The sequence below is a fragment of the Olea europaea genome, unplaced genomic scaffold, assembly GCF_002742605.1.
Source record: "Olea europaea var. sylvestris unplaced genomic scaffold, O_europaea_v1 scaffold119, whole genome shotgun sequence".
NCBI classification, from domain to species: domain Eukaryota; kingdom Viridiplantae; phylum Streptophyta; class Magnoliopsida; order Lamiales; family Oleaceae; genus Olea; species Olea europaea.
Genome location: NW_019229312.1, coordinates 324,777 through 340,731, shown reverse-complemented (window position 1 = coordinate 340,731; position 15,955 = coordinate 324,777). Strand labels below are relative to the sequence as shown.

The 15,955-nt window shown below is 34.8% G+C and overlaps 1 protein-coding gene across 1 annotated transcript; it reads right to left on the bottom strand.

Moving 5' to 3' along the window:
• Positions 1-1,012: 1,012 nt before the first annotated feature.
• Positions 1,013-7,472, bottom strand: LOC111374001 (putative SWI/SNF-related matrix-associated actin-dependent regulator of chromatin subfamily A member 3-like 1). The gene is made up of 4 exons (XM_022996602.1): positions 6,852-7,472; positions 4,726-5,942; positions 3,340-3,631; positions 1,013-2,045 (listed from the first exon to the last, which is right to left on the bottom strand). The coding sequence occupies exons 1-4, from the start codon at positions 7,216-7,218 to the stop codon at positions 1,231-1,233; spliced, it is 2,691 nt and encodes an 896-aa protein (XP_022852370.1). The 5' UTR covers positions 7,219-7,472; the 3' UTR covers positions 1,013-1,230.
• Between the last annotated feature and the right edge of the window lie 8,483 nt (positions 7,473-15,955).

Genomic DNA, 15,955 nt, shown 5'->3' with positions numbered 1-15,955 from the left:
ATATGGTGAGAGGCACCAGTGTTCAACAACCAAATTGGAGGTGTAGTGTTGGAGGTGTAGTGCGGTGACTGGTAGTAGCGGTGTGATTCACCTCTGGGGGAGACGAAAGTGTTGTTGGTTCGTGGTTTGCTTCCATAACTATTACTTGATTGAGAGTGCAATTTTGGCTCTTTGGTGGAATGAGCTACAAATAATAGATGTATCTCAATTGATCAAGAGTTGACCAAATTAGAAACATCCATTGTAGCTGAGTTTTGTAAGCTAGATCCCTCTCTTGACTCTAATATACGTATAGGACTTGATTGATCTACTACAATCAAGTTCAAAGTAGTATTGTGCAGATATGAAACCATAATTATTGTATTAAGAAGTAGGATTAACCACATTCTCATATTTCTCAAAAAAGGGAAGCACCTAAATGAGAGAACGAGAATATCAAATGAAGAAAGTTTTGGCTACGTTGTGGAAGGCCATTAAAAGTTCTTCTAAGTTTATGATCTCACCGTGTGTGAAGATTTAAAAACAAACTCCAATAACCTGAAAGATTTATAATATATTTGAATTTATTCTTCAAACGAAAATCAATTTCTCCTTGTTAAACCTTAAAACCAGAATGAAGTCCCTTCAGACGCTTGAGAGTGTAGCAGTCACGAGCTGAGTGGCCCTTTTGTTACAAAATTGACAAATTGTGGGTTGATTTCAACCAGATTGATGAGGACTACAGCTGGGATAGATGTTCAGATTTGCACTGCCAAAGTGCTGACCGTTGTTAGTGTTATTCTAGTGCTGTCGTCTGTCTCTTGAGGGGATCATGGAGTTCTTTCAGCTGCTGCCAGTTCTCGCAGGACCAACTCCATTTGGGACGTAGAGAATAAGGTGATTGCTTAGAACAGGAGATTCAAGCAATGCTAATTCATCTGCAAGACTAATAATGCACCAAAGATTGCATTCAAAAGGACCTTGCCAAGCAACTGACTATTTAATCCTATAATCAATGGCAAAAACTCAAAAATAATTTCAATAACCCTTGTCTGCATTTCATTGAGCACCATGTAACCATATATCCAAAACAAGGATATAAATCCTGTTCTCCATTGTTTTCCATTCTGCATCTGACAGAAAACTTCAGAAGATTACAACCCAAGGATGGATGAACTATCAAAACTTTCAAAAGTCAGAGATTTATATATGGTGAAAATGTTATGACATAGGAAACATGTATTTAGATGTTTAAGTGCAAGGACAACTCAAGTTCATCAAGGCGCGAAGGTCGTCTCTGCTGATCTCCCTCTGATCTTTTGGGCCTTTCCTGCCAAAAGCATTCCTTGCAAGCACTTTCTTCTTCTCTTGAAGCTGCAATATCCTCTCTTCAACGGTATCCCGAGCAATCATTCTCACAATCTTTACGTCGTTCTTTTGGCCAATTCGATGGACTCGGTCCATAGCCTGTTCCTCGACTGCAGGATTCCACCATGGCTCCATCAAGTATACCCTAGAAGCAGCAGTAAGATTTATTCCGGCACCTGAAGCTTTTAAACTCGCAAGTAAAATTGTCGGCCCTTCTGGTGCAGGAACTGCAAACTCTTTAATAACTTGTGCTCTCCGTTTTGCACTCATTGACCCATCCAAACGGAGTAGTTTAAAACCAGCTGCTATGAGAGGCTGTTCCAGTAAAAGCAACATTTTCCGAAATTGCGAGAAGATGACTGACTTAGTAGACGGGCTTTGATCTCTAGAGGCAGATAAAAGTTTCAAGAGGGCATCAACTTTGGATGATTTACTCAATGAGGAATCTCTAGTAGTAGTATTGGAAGATTCTGGAGGGGCTTCAAAGAGGTCAGATTCTGAAAGTGAATGTCGGCATAATGGACAGCAAGGTTTTGTACGTTTTAAGGTTTTCAGGATGCATGCTCGACAAAAGATGTGAGCACAACATGTAATGACAGTATTAGTAGGTGGAGATATGCAAATTGGACAGTCAAAATCTTCCCCATCTTGTAACACTGAAAGCAATTTTTCCAATAACGTTGGGTTGTTCTTCACATCTGCCAAAACTCGGTTAGTACGGAGTTATGCTACAAGAGATATGCGTAGTAAATAAATTCATCATACCAATATCAGAAGAATGATATTATCACAAAAATAATTATCGTGCAAGCAAATTTGAACAATATTATCACAGAAAAGCCTTTTTCCCTAAGGATGACAAAAGAGCAGCAACAGGGAAGGAATCCTAGATCCCAGCCGGGATCCGAACAAAATGGGGTGGGGATTTCCCGACTAATTAGGGACCGAGGCAGGGGACATGGTCCTTGCCACAATCAGTAAATATACTTATTTTAATTACTATATTATAATTACAATATAAATACAAAAATTGTACTCATGGACTAAAAATTAGAAGACAAATCCAATTCATGGCCCATTCAAATGTAAAACCCTTTATTTATTTAATAATAAGTCATTTTATAGACTTGTCTTTTTACACATTTATATAAAAAAAATCAGATGTGGGATCTTTTTAATGCATTTATAGAGTTAGGGAGTTTAGTAGAACTTATATTTTGTCCCACCTTGAAAATTCTTAATCATATTAGAAAGTGAAGGTTTATAAGTAAAGTAGTTTTGCCTTATTCTTTCAGTGTCACAATTATTTAAGTATTTAGTTTTAATATATTTAACATTTAATAATAATAAAAAAATAGTTACTGGGGATAAATAGGCCAAGCGGGTCCCCAGCCCTGCTCCTACATAAGCAGGTCAAGGACGGGGAGGGACAGGAATTCCCTGGTGGGACGGGAATGGGCCCTGGCCCAAACCTGCTCCGTTGCCGATCCAGTTTTTTCCCAAGAAAACATTACCAAAACTCTATGCATCCTTCAAAAGTAGCCAATTGATGGAATACTTTGATTGTAAGTTCCCATAATCAAGTAGCAACACACATTATTTGTAGAAATTTATGATAATAAGTTCCAGTTCAAGGATACATCTCCTAACTATTCCTACATTTCCAAGAGTTAACCAACCACAAATTAACATTTCCATGAATGATTTGACCCGTTCGAGTCACCGAATTTTTATTGCTTCCTACTCAGTTTTAGAAAGGATATTGCAGTCCTCATCCAAAACGTTTTTGTTATAGACTTCATACAATACTAGTAAGTACACTTCAAATATCCTCATTGACCTTTACGATTAAATGTAAAATCATCAAAAGAAAGGGTAGTTTTGGAAGAAAAAGGAAAGGGCAAAGACAGTGGAAGGCATCAGTTTCAGTTCCAATAATTCAACTAATAATGAGAGCATGCAACATGGATAAAACAAAAATAGAACAATTACCTTCAATTTTGCTTGGTGAAAGTAGAGCTTTAAGATCTGAAGGGCACAAGGCCATATCCGTGCAAATTTGACGAAGTCGTAAAAGTATGCTGAGTACAGTATAATAGTTTCTCATTACACTGTCATCCAAAATGTATTCCTGAACAATATTCTTGGCCTCCCCTTCCATCTGATCATAAACCTCACGCTCTTCTACAGAGAGGTTCACGAAGAAAGTCTCTATGCTTTTAGATGGCAAACAAACCAAACCTTTCTCTTTTGTTCTCCTCAAAGACATCGTTCCCATTAGAACCTGAAAGAAAATAGGAAGACGCGTTGTAACGTTAGATGTACTTCTTAATAGTTGAGTGACAATTACAACTTGGAAAACAAATGAAAGAGAGATCGAGCACACAAGCATTATGCTCCAAACTTGTAACACCAAAGAAATTATCAGAAGCTGATATAGGAAATTTCTCATAATTTTTGCTCATGCTTTCTCCAGATGCAAAAATAATCTCTCCAGAAATCAAAGAAGAAAATAATATATACTTCCAGTATGAGCTGGTAAATTAGAGCTTCAGGACTCAGGTTTCTCACATATCCAGTAAGGTACTACATTCATAGACACCTTATTCATTCTTGTCATTTATAATCCGCATAACAAAATTCTTCAATATATTGAATCCAGCAAGGTACTTGAGCCTTATAAGTCTTGATTTATGTTTATAATTTCATAATCCATACACTAAATGAATTTTGAGCAGAGGATACACTCAAAGTTAGTATGCCGTCAATTTTTAAAACTATTACAAACAACAGAAAATTTTTAGTACCGGTACTAACAAAGAGATAATTTAATCAATGGTCACTAAATTTTGTAATAGGTTACTTCTTGCACGTCAATCTTTAAAAAGTTACTCATTGCTCACTCAATTTTCCTATAAGTTACTACTTGCTCACCGAATTTAAAAGGTTACTCGTTGCTCACCTAAATTTGAACAAAATTACAAGGTTAAATTAACACTCTAAGAGAAGCAAAGTACAGTGAGCAAAGAATAATCTTTTAAATTTTGGTGAGCAAGTAGTAACATATAACAAAATTAAAAAGGTTAAATTAAACTCTAATGAATAATGCTCAATTAACAATTCACTATTCTTTCCCTTTTGTACTCTAGTCAAATGCATACATGCAAGGGGAATGCACATATAGCACACTTTATTGGCCAGGGAAACATAATATTTCTCCAAAAAAACGAACATACATCAAAGTTGTAATCATTAAATAAATGATTTATTTTAAGCTCATTTTGAGTAAGAAATCAGGGGAAGAGGCAAATCGAACAAGCAAAACATGAAGACCCAATATTCAATTCAAGTACTAGAGATAGTGTAAGATGTCCTGACCTGCAGCCTAGAGATACCCTTCTCATCTCCTTGAGCAAGTGGGCGTTGTATCAAACTACTCCAGAGGCCTTTAATTGAGAAAGGCTCAAACTTCAAAAACGCCATTAAGGAGAACAAATCGAAAGAGTTATTTTGTACAGGTGTCCCAGTAACAACCCACCTCCGCTTAGCATTCAGATTAGTGACTGCACGACTTTGTTGAGAATTCACATTCTTAATCACATGAGCCTCATCTAAAATAACTCGTCTCCACTCAATCTTCTTAATAGGAGATTGCTCCCAAGATTCCTCAGAAGACAAGGTACTGTAGGTTGTTAGAACAATATCATACTTCTGAAGCTCTTTAGCATCTTTAGTCCGTTCTCCATAATACATATACACCTTCAAACTGCCCCGTACCGTGTGCTCTTCCAACTGCGTTATCCACGCTGAAAATACAGAAGGTGGACATACAATCAATGTTGTTCTTGGCCCCACACAATCATAAGATTTATCTAAAGTAAAAACTGATTTCCCCCTTGTGCTGGCATTGTGATTGTCAATTTTTTGTTTTTTCTGTGAATTATTAGGCTTTTTGCTCCCTCTTCCCCTCTTTGACTTTTGACCAAATATTACAATGGGTTCCTCTTCATCTAATTGTTCATCTTTCTCAATCTCTATGTTGCTAGTATTAGCAAATGCATGCACATCATGTGCATGTTTATCAAAAGCAATCAATGAGAGCAAGGTAAGAGTTTTGCCCAATCCCATATCATCTGCAAAAATGCCACCTCGTATAGGCTCAGGTCTTGTATCAGTTTGGTAATTAGTCAACTCATTCACATAAATCCCATTTTTTTCTTCCCAAAATGGAGGTAGCTCACACGAATTCTCCCTGCTAACCAACCAGCCTAATCCTTCCTTTTGATGCAAAAAAAGCTCCGATTTTATCACGTCCCTTGGTGGCTCCAATGCTTCCAAAGTCCCTTTGTTACAAACTTTCATGTCCAGCATTTTGAACATTTCATCCACACTCTTCGCCTCAAAAGTACTTTTTGTTTCTTTCACCGCTACTGCCTCCGACAATGTAAAAGATGCACTGGTTTCCGAAATCAATTGTAATCCACCTCTAGCAATTGTCAGTTTTACTCTTTCAAATTCCTCTATCCTTGCAAATATGTGAACTTGACAGGGAATCTTAAATCTGCTTCCCTTCCCTGGTGGCTTCGGCACGATACCTGTTTCATACCCAATACACTATTAAACGTTAAACATAAAATCAAGGATAGTAAGTCTTGCAATTACAACTGACGTTTGAACAAAAAGAACTACAATTAAACAAAACTTTTAAAAAGAACAAAAATGTGCAGTTTAACTCACAAAATCTAAAAGTAAAAGTAAAAGGATAAGGAAAAGAAGGCCAACGTCAGTCACCAACCTGTACAAGGCTCCAAGCATTAGAGAAATGATAGTTCAGAGCAGGTCTGCTCTTGAAGTTCAAGGTAAATTCTTTTTGATGTAATATTCTAGACCCCTATTACACAATTATTTATTTTCGGTGGCAGGTTAAACAAATTCATGTGTGCTTATTTATACAGGAAAGCGTGCAAATATACAATCATATGCTACTTATATAACTAGACACACCAGTAGTATGCACATTTACTACACATTAGTAGACACACATTATACAAAAATTCTAATGGAGCTTCATCATGCCAGAGAAAGGTTCAAAAAATTTTAAGGCTCACTTACAACATTTAAGCATAGTATGTATGTTTCGATACTACATTTGAATGCTAATCGTGACTATCATTCTCTATGTCCATGTCAACCTATACATCTGTAAAATAAACTAGTATGCATTTGGTAATAGCACAAGCATAAATGCACAAATATGTAAGTTTCAGTAGACATGTAAATGTAACCAAAACTAAGGAGCACTTCCAGCTACTCATCGACCAAAGTAAAGTACAAGCTTTTAAAGTACAATGTGATCAAAATTGAAGGAATTTCCAGAATACTACTCTCCTGATTTCAGACCGTATCCACTTGTACGTTTAGACGTGCATATACATCGAAACAAACCTACCCACATCCCCAAATCAAATCACATACACTTACAAATTCGTAATTAAATTGATTACCTTCGACAGTGATCGAACGGTCATCAATCAAGGGAGACAAAACGGCTGCGGCGCCACGCTCAATGTGACCCACCTGCACCGTCCTCGTGTTTAGAACTCTAATGGCATTCTTATCATAAGGGTTCAATTCCTCACGGACTAAACCCACCATTTCGCGCCCGCTAATCCTACCTTGGTAATACTGTAAGCCCACAACATTCACGATCACGAAACCCACCAAGTACGTTTCACTAGAAGTTGAGAAAGGGGAGGAAGAGGAACCCTCATCGATGGCATCATTTTGAGTTGGAGACGGCCAGTTGTCCAAAGTCATGAAGATTTCTACTGGGTCTTGCCGTTCTTGGGATTCTGGTTCGATTTCTGGCATTAATTTTTACCGGCTTGTTCAATTTCTTGTTGGGTTTTCTTGATTAAGGTCTCAATAGAGTGTATGAATGTTGCGCATGGGAGTTTTGGGGTAGAAATAGGAGACTGAAACTGAAATGAAGTGTGCGGTTGCTTTTGTTTTATTGTAGGAAAAAGATTTTGAAAAGGCCAAAGGCGGATGCCTGAAGAGAGACTCAGAGAGAGTGAGAGAGAAGAGAGAGAGTCGGTGTAATTTGAAACATCTCAAACGCTGCTGTTTTGGTAGATGAACTTTACGTTACATAATTAATTATTAACAAACAAAAAAAGTTGAAAATTATATTATTTGGAAATTTTGCACATTAGGTACTCAATCTATTCTTTGAGTGGCGATTAATCTTAAACTTTTTAAAAACGAGTGACTTAGTTCCCGACCTTTGATAATCAGTCCTCGACAACAAAAGCATACAGAATCTCTACTAAATTGTAATATGTTTCTAACTTACTCTCTGTTAGGTGACCATTTTTTAGGAAAAATTGTTTTGAATAGTGAATTTTTGAATTATGTGTGGTTAAAAAGTAGGAAAAGATTTTAAATTTACTTATAGAATATATTATTTTATGAATGTGTAGTTAAAAATGAATATGTTCAAAAAAGAGTTTTGAAAGAATAGGAGACAAACAAGGGTTTAAGTTGAAATCAAAATTTAAAAGCCTCATAAAATTAAAAGTAATGATATTTAGTACCACCAATATTAAAATACTAGTTTAGGAGACACTAATATGACATTAAATGAGGAATAATATTATCTAATATGAGTAGTGTATTCAATTGGAATTTTTAAAGATTTTGATGAACTTTTTTTAATTGATGGCTTTTGTGGATTTCGTAGATTTTTTATAGATTTGTATGGAATTAGTGGAAGTCTTTCGTAGACTTCTATGAATTTTCATTTTAAAATTTTTATAGACTTTTGTGGAATTTAACAGACTTTTGAAAACTTTCATTGAAAATAGAATTCACGTAGATCTGATGTGAAATTCTCACATATAGGGTGTTGGTTCCCACAATTTTCCTTCTTCTTCCAATATAATTAAAATAAAATAAAATTTAAGACCTCAATTATATATATGTGTGTGTGTGTGTGTATATTAGTATAGTAAATTTTAAAAATAAATAAAAATCAATATTTTTAAATTTAATTATAATTTTTCATATAAGCTTTTATAATTTAATTATAAATTTTAATCATACATGTCGATAGAAGATTAAAGGAAAAAAAATTGATTTTATTTATTATTATTATTTATTTATTTATTGTGTGAAAGTCTCCCAAAATCTCATGATTAATGAGAGACAAATTTTAAAATTTTATATAAGTACTTTCTGCTTAAAAGTTAGTACTTTAGAGACTTTTATAAAAGTCTCTAGAAGTCATTAAAATTTGAATACCCCAAAATTTATAGAGACTTCTAAAATATTTTAATTAAATATATCGTAACTTTTAGAATCTTTTTAAAAGTCTATAAAAGTCGCAATTAAATACACCGTGACTTTTAGAGAGTCTCAACAAATCTCAATTGAATATCCCTGAACTTTTTAAATCTCAAAAAGTCATTAAAAGTCTCAATTAAATGCACCACCTAAATACCAATTTGGATATCAACATATTATAGGTCTTATTAAATGGACCATAATTTCTTGTATTTAATTGAATATGTAATTTAATGTCAATAGTGCTCCCATCTAGATTAGTTTTAATTTTAAACACTAGTGGTGCTAAATAAAATTACTCTTAAATGAGAGATATAATTAATTGAATTACTTAATTATACATTTTATTGAGCATATTACTTAAAGCAATCTAAATTGATGTTTTAACACCAAGTGCTAAATGTCATTATTTTAAAATTAAACATATAAGGGTTATATCACTCCTTGGTGCTTGTATGAAAAAAACTTATTAATACATTATAATTTAAAGGTTATATACAGCAAGTGCAGAAGTGCATTCAAGTAATAAAGTGGACTTGTGAGTCCTAGTATCAATTCGTCGAGAGTTCTTTTTTTTTTCCCTACACAATTGTTGACTCAATTCTAATAATTGAAAACGCTCAATCTGATTTATTTATTTTTTATGTGAAAAGAAAAATAAAATAAATTTGAAGGTCAATTAAAATAACAATTATGAAAGAGAAGGAAATCTAGATTATAAATGAGTTGGGATTTACGATATCGTTTTTTAATATCGCAATAAACCGGAAATGCAAATCACCAAGTTACATTGTTAGATCCGATTTTCCAATTTTAGTTAATTACTTCTCTCAAACGGAGTTATTCCTAATTGATTGGTTTTACCCATTATATCTCTATGTTAATAAAAACCCAACCAACCACATTAAATCGTAATAAAAATAATTCAATGGGTCGCCTAAGGTTTGGAGTATATTTCTATATCTTCAAACAATCTAGGGCATTAATTATTTTGGTCAAGAATGCACAACAATCTCTTAATAATTGTACAAATCACATAACTCGATCATTTATTGGCTACATACACGAGGAAAATTTAATCACAATAATAAATGTACAATAACCATAGTAATTAAAACATTAAATGATGAATATTGACACAAATGAAATTTAGGTCAAGTTATATCATAAATCCCAACATTAAACACTTAACCTATTGCAAAATACACATAAAGAAAAAAGAAATAAATGGAGAACCCGTTACAAAATGAATAAGATAACAGAAAAATACAAGATAATGGAAGAAAAAACCCTTGAATATATTCTTGAAGATATGAGGAATTGAAATCTTAAATATTCCTTTCAAACTTCCAAAATTTCAAAATTTGCTAGATATTCTCTCATTCATCTTGCCTCTTCCTTTTTGAATATATATATATTTTTAAGTGTTATCATATGTTGTGTCGCCCTAAGAGTGAAATGGTATTTTAAATAGCCAGAAATCACCTTAGACGAAATTGCAAAAAAAAGTCTCGAAATTTATGCGAAATTTATGCGAAACAAGTAAAATTGCCCAAACGCAAGGTGCGCGCGGGCCGTGAGATCATATTGGCCTCAGTAAATCAAATAGCTTTTCTGCACACGAGGGGTTTTCTTTATTTCTTTTGTCCAGTTTAGACCTCTATATAATTGCACACAGGCCCATCAACTTTGATCCGATACAATTTGGTTCTAAAATTCTGATTTTTATATTATTTTGCCCTCCAAAAATTGCAACCCAAGGTTCTCCAACTTTCTAACTTGTGCACTTTGGTCACCCCTTCATGTTTTTGTACGCATTCGATCACTTTTATCTTCTTTTTGCCTAATTTCTTTCCATTTGGGTTGACATACAAAAATCAAAATTACTCGCGAGTCGGTATCCGCTCTTTTCATCAATAATAAGTATATTTAGGTATTAAATAAATGTGCAAAAATATATTTATGAAGTACCCCCAAACTTAAATTCTTGCTTATCCCAAGCAAGATTATCTATAACACAATCAAGCAACACTTAATAATGATCAACACATTAGATAGTTTGCAAAAGTCAACGAGTGTAAAATTGTATAATCAATTCACAAATATACTCCAAGTAATGGCATCAAAAAGAAGTTGAGCTTATCCATCGTTCGATCAGTGTGTGTGCATAGTCACTTTCATCATCACTTAGACTCGAAAAAGATTATCAAGACGGAAGAATTTTTAAATTGGTATCAATCCAACCTTTAGTGGTCAAATATTTCCTTTTTCCCTTAAGTAGATACTTAATTTCTTTCCCTGAGTGTAAATCCAAATGTTGCTCTCAAATCACTCTTTTTTGTTTCCACTCTAATATGGTTGGGTCTAACCAAAAATATCAACATCTAGTCATGTGATGATTCTCCACTAGATAAGCGCTTCGACATCTAAGCTTATATTAAGTAATTCAAACTCACTCTCTTAAGCTTTCTTCTTGACCTTTGTAGCGAGCTTTAGGTTGATAATTCCTCAATTTTTTAGATTAAAGGGTACCGAGTTTTGAGAAACCCCTACGGAATTAACAACTCGAGTAAAAAAGGCTACGGAGTAAGACAAGAATCAACAAGTGCAATGCCCCTTTAGCATGACAAAATAAATGGGATTAGATTCCTAGCTTATACTTGTTAATTAAAAACACTCTACACAAATATGTTCGCATCCATGGAATCAACACATTTCTAGATAATATCTTTTATCGGCTTGACCACACCCAACTTATCTCACAATATGGTGAAGAGATAGAGAAGAGAATGTAGGTGAAAAGAACTTTATGCATAATTCACAACCTAATTTTTTCAATTCAACAATTTTCCATCAATCAACCATTTTCACATCTAGACAATAATTAATCATGACTATTTTGTTCAAAGAAACATAAGATCTCACATGGCAAGCAAATTCTCAACTTATTAAAATTGCAACAAATAGCATGATTGGACATAACTTATGAATTAATAACAATTTAAAATATCAAACGAAATCATCCTAAGCCTGCAAAGCTATTTAATATGTCAATACCAACACTAATAAGAGCACAATAAAAACGCAAAAAATCTTATCAACACTCTCAAACTTAAATTACACGTTGTTCTCAATGGGTATAAGAATGATATAAAACAAAGAAAGACGGTTGACAAAACTTCCTTAGCTCATGACATTATATACAAGTCACCCACAAATATGTAGAGACCCATGGGTGGCTCAGACTTCAAAAAATTGACCTACAAAAATGATATTAAGTCAAAAATGTGATAACAAAAGTATTAATTACAAGTAAATATGAAAATTGTATAACAGTAAGAAAATTGGGTTGCCTCCTAATAAGCGCTTGTTTTAAAAGTCTCTAGTTCGTCTGTTGAGATATGATCACTCAGGGTTGTTAAAAAAAATAGATGGTTTCTCTTTCAAAAAATCGCCTCCCAAGTACGGTTTCAAACATTGCTCGTTGCTTTAAAGTTTTCCTTTTCCTCATGAGAAAGTTCAATAGCTCCATATGGAAAGATTTTTTGCGATGGTGAAAGGACCCGATCATCTTGAACGGAGCTTTCCAGGAAACAATCAGAGTCTAGAATTGTAGAGAACTTGTTGTCCAACAAAGAACTCCTACTTCACAATGTGTTTGTCATGCCATTTTTTGTCTTTTCTTTATAAATTTGGGCATTCTAAAGAAAATCAAGGTGGAGTTCATCAAATTTATTCAATTGAAGCAATCTTTTTTCATCTGCCAATTTCACATCAAAATTCAAAACTTTTATGCTCCATGCTCGGGCTCAATAGGGAGATGACAAGTTTTTCCGAATAAAAGACTATAAGGAGACATACTAACATGGGTTTTGAAGGCTGTGCAGTAAGCCCATAATGCATCATCCAATTTCTTAAACCAATATTTTCTTGAGAAGCTTACCGTTGACTTGAGAATCCTCTTCAACTACCTATTTGAAATTTCAAATTGACCACTAGTTTGGGAATGATAGGAAGTGGCCACACGATGTTTCACTCCATACTTGGTCAATAGTGAGTAAAGAGGCGATTGTAAAAATGTTTGCCTCCCCTCACTAATGATAGATCGAGAGATGATATAGTAGAAAAATAATTTTCTTTAAAAAATTTACTACCACTCGAGCATCATTAGTGGGGAAAGTCATCGATTCGACCCTTTTCGACATATAATCGACTGCCACCAAATATATTGATTTGGGAAGGATAAAGGAAAAGGCCCCATGAAATCAATACCCCACGCATCAAAAATCTCTACCTCCAATATAGAATTCATTTGCATTTCATTTCAATTGGAAATATTAGTACTACGTTGGCATCTATCATATTTTGGAGACAAGAGTGTGGGCACCCTTAAACATTGTAAGCCAATAGAAACCTGATTGAAGTACATTTGATGCAGTTTTCATGGTACCAAAGTGACCACCATAGGGAGAGGAATTACATTACTCAAAGATTTGCTCCATTTCATTTTCTACCACACGTCGCCTACCGATTGAGCCGATCTTCATTTGAATAACAAAGGATCTTCCCAAAAATAATGTTTAATGTCGACGAAGAAACTCTTTCTTTGTTGGTAAGAGAGGTCCGGATGAGCGATGCCACTAGCAAGAAAATTCACATGGTCTACATACCATGGTGTATAAGTGGCTTGTAGATGACACATGATTTGTAAAAGCTGCTCATTGAGAAATACTTCATTTCTTTTCCCATTATCTACCACTTCCTCGGCTTGCTCAAGCCTAGACAAATGATCGGCAACAATATTTTCAATCCCCTTATCACGAATTTTCAAGTCAAATTCTTGTAAAAGAAGACCCATCTAATCAATCGAGGCTTATCATCTTTCTTTGCTAGTAAATACCTAAAGGCCAATTAGTCGGTTTAAACAATTACCTTGACCCGCTGAGGTAAGATAAAAAATTATCAAATGTAAATACCATCGCAAACATCTTTTTCGATAGTAGCATAATTCAATTGAGCATTATTCAAGGTCCGACTAGCTTAGTAGATGACATGCAAGATTTTATCTCTCATTTGTCCTAAAACTGCTCTAATGACATAATCACTAGTGTCGTACGTAAGCTCGAAGGAAGATTTCAATTCTGGTATACAATAATAAGAGCCGTGATGAATTTGTCTTTAAGAGTATTGAAAGCATGGACGACACTTTTGAGAGAAGTCAAATGGAGTGTTCTATTCGAGTAAGAAGCAAAGTCGCTTTGTAGTCCTTGAGAAGTCCTTGATAAACCTCCTTTTAAATTGAAGTTTCTTATACCTTCTATCAAGGTTGAAGGAGGTTATTTCTCAATCACTTGGATTTTGGCCTTGTTAATCTCAATCCCCTTTTAGGAAATTCCGTGGCCAGGTCGCATGCCTTCTTGAATCATAAAGCGACATTTTCGCAATTAAGCACTAATTGGTTTCTTCATACCTCTTTAATACCATCCCCATGTTCTTCAAGCATTCGTCAAACGAGGCCCCCAAAAATTGAGAAATTGTCCATGAACACCTCGATGCATTTCTCCACCAGATCGAAGAAGATATCCATTATGCACTTTTGGAAAGTGGGGGTGCGTTGCAAAGATGGAAGGGCGTCCTTCTAAATGCAAATGTACCATATGAGCAAGTGAAAGTAGTTTTCTCTTGATCCTCCGATACTATTGGAATTTGATAATAGCCACATACCCCATCTAAAAGGAAATAATGAAAATACACCACCAAATGCTCAAACATGTGATCAATAAACTGAAGAGGAAAGTAATAATTTCTAGTAGTATTGTTAAGCTTGCAGTAATCAATGCATACCCTCCAATCGGTCACATGTCTAGTAGGTATAAGTTCATTATCCTCATTTTTCACTACCGTGACACCTCTTTTCTTTGGCACTACTTGAAAGGGGCTCACTCATGCACTATTCGAAATAGGAAAAGTAATACTTGTGTCAAGCCATTTTACAATGTCGGCTCTCACCACTTCTTTCATATTCGGATTCAACCACCTTTGATGCTCCACCAACAGTTTAAAATCATCTTTATAAGGATTTTGTGCATGCATAGTGAAGGGATAATTCTTCGAATATCTGCAATAGTCTAACTGATGGCTTCCTTGTGCTGCCTCAACCCGAAGTAACTTCTCGTCATCTAACTCGTTTGGGGAGTTGGAAACAATAATTGGAAGTATAGATGAGTTTCCCAAAGAGGCGTACCTCAGATGAAAAGGAAGAGGCTTTAATTCAAATGTAGATATGTTACTTTCTAGTAGGAACATGAAGGTGTAGCCCCCAAGTAATGTACCATATGCTCGACTTCGGGATCCACATCCTTGATACTTAAAAGAAAGTACAAGACATGTTTTAAGTGAATCCTTAGAAAGCCCATATAGAGAGTCGGCCACCACATGATTAACAACATCCACTCGAAGACATGAGTTGGATCCCGATGGGTTTTTGATGCTTTTAATAGATTGAATGTAACTTGCTTGTCTTGGAACCTTAAAATGAGTTATTCCTCTTGTACGTCAATCAAAGCTCGACTAACAACAAGAAATGGTTGTCCTAGGATGATAGGGATATCATAGTGCTCCTCCATATCAAGAATTATGAAATCAATCGAAAAGATAAATTTGTCCATCTTGACTAACACATCCTCAATGACAACCCAAATGATATTTAATTGATTGATCGAACAATTGTAATGCTACAATGGTAGCCTTGGCTTTTCCTAATCCTAATTTCCAAGATCACACAAAGCTTTATTAAATTTTAAATCACCAATAATGCATGGAATAGTCAAACTCCACGGATCTTAATTTTTAGTGATATCTTGTTTTGAAGAATTGAACTACACTTCTCCATTAGCATCACCGTCTCATGTTCTTGAGTTTCATTTTGTTTGAAAGACTGTCCTCCATAAATTTAGCATAACTCGATATTTGAGCTAACGCATCAGTGAGTAGAATGTTTATGTGTAACATCTTGAGTACCTCCAAAACTTTACTGAATTGGGCATCCAATTATGCTTTTGGAGTCTTTGTGGGAAGGGATGGAGACACATAGGCCTTGACCGAGGTTAAAGCCTTTGATGTTGACGTCTCCATTTCATCTTCCTTAATTGTTTCATCATTTGCATTTGGTTCTTACACAACCCCATCTCCTTCAATTGGTGCCTTGCCGATTTGAGCTTTCGAGTGTACTACCGTGATTTTCGGCAATATCACCCTAGGTTTA

What these genes read in the sequence shown, in the direction of transcription:
- LOC111374001 (XM_022996602.1), bottom strand. Translation starts at nt 7,218, where the DNA reads ATGCCAGAAATCGAACCAGAATCCCAAGAACGGCAAGACCCAGTAGAA. An exon ending in CCGTTCGATCACTGTCGAAG is followed by an intron (nt 5,943 to 6,851) that starts GTAATCAATTTA and finishes GGTATGAAACAG; the next exon opens with GTATCGTGCCGAAGCCACCA. An exon ending in AGGGTATCTCTAGGCTGCAG is followed by an intron (nt 3,632 to 4,725) that starts GTCAGGACATCT and finishes ATTTTCTTTCAG; the next exon opens with GTTCTAATGGGAACGATGTC.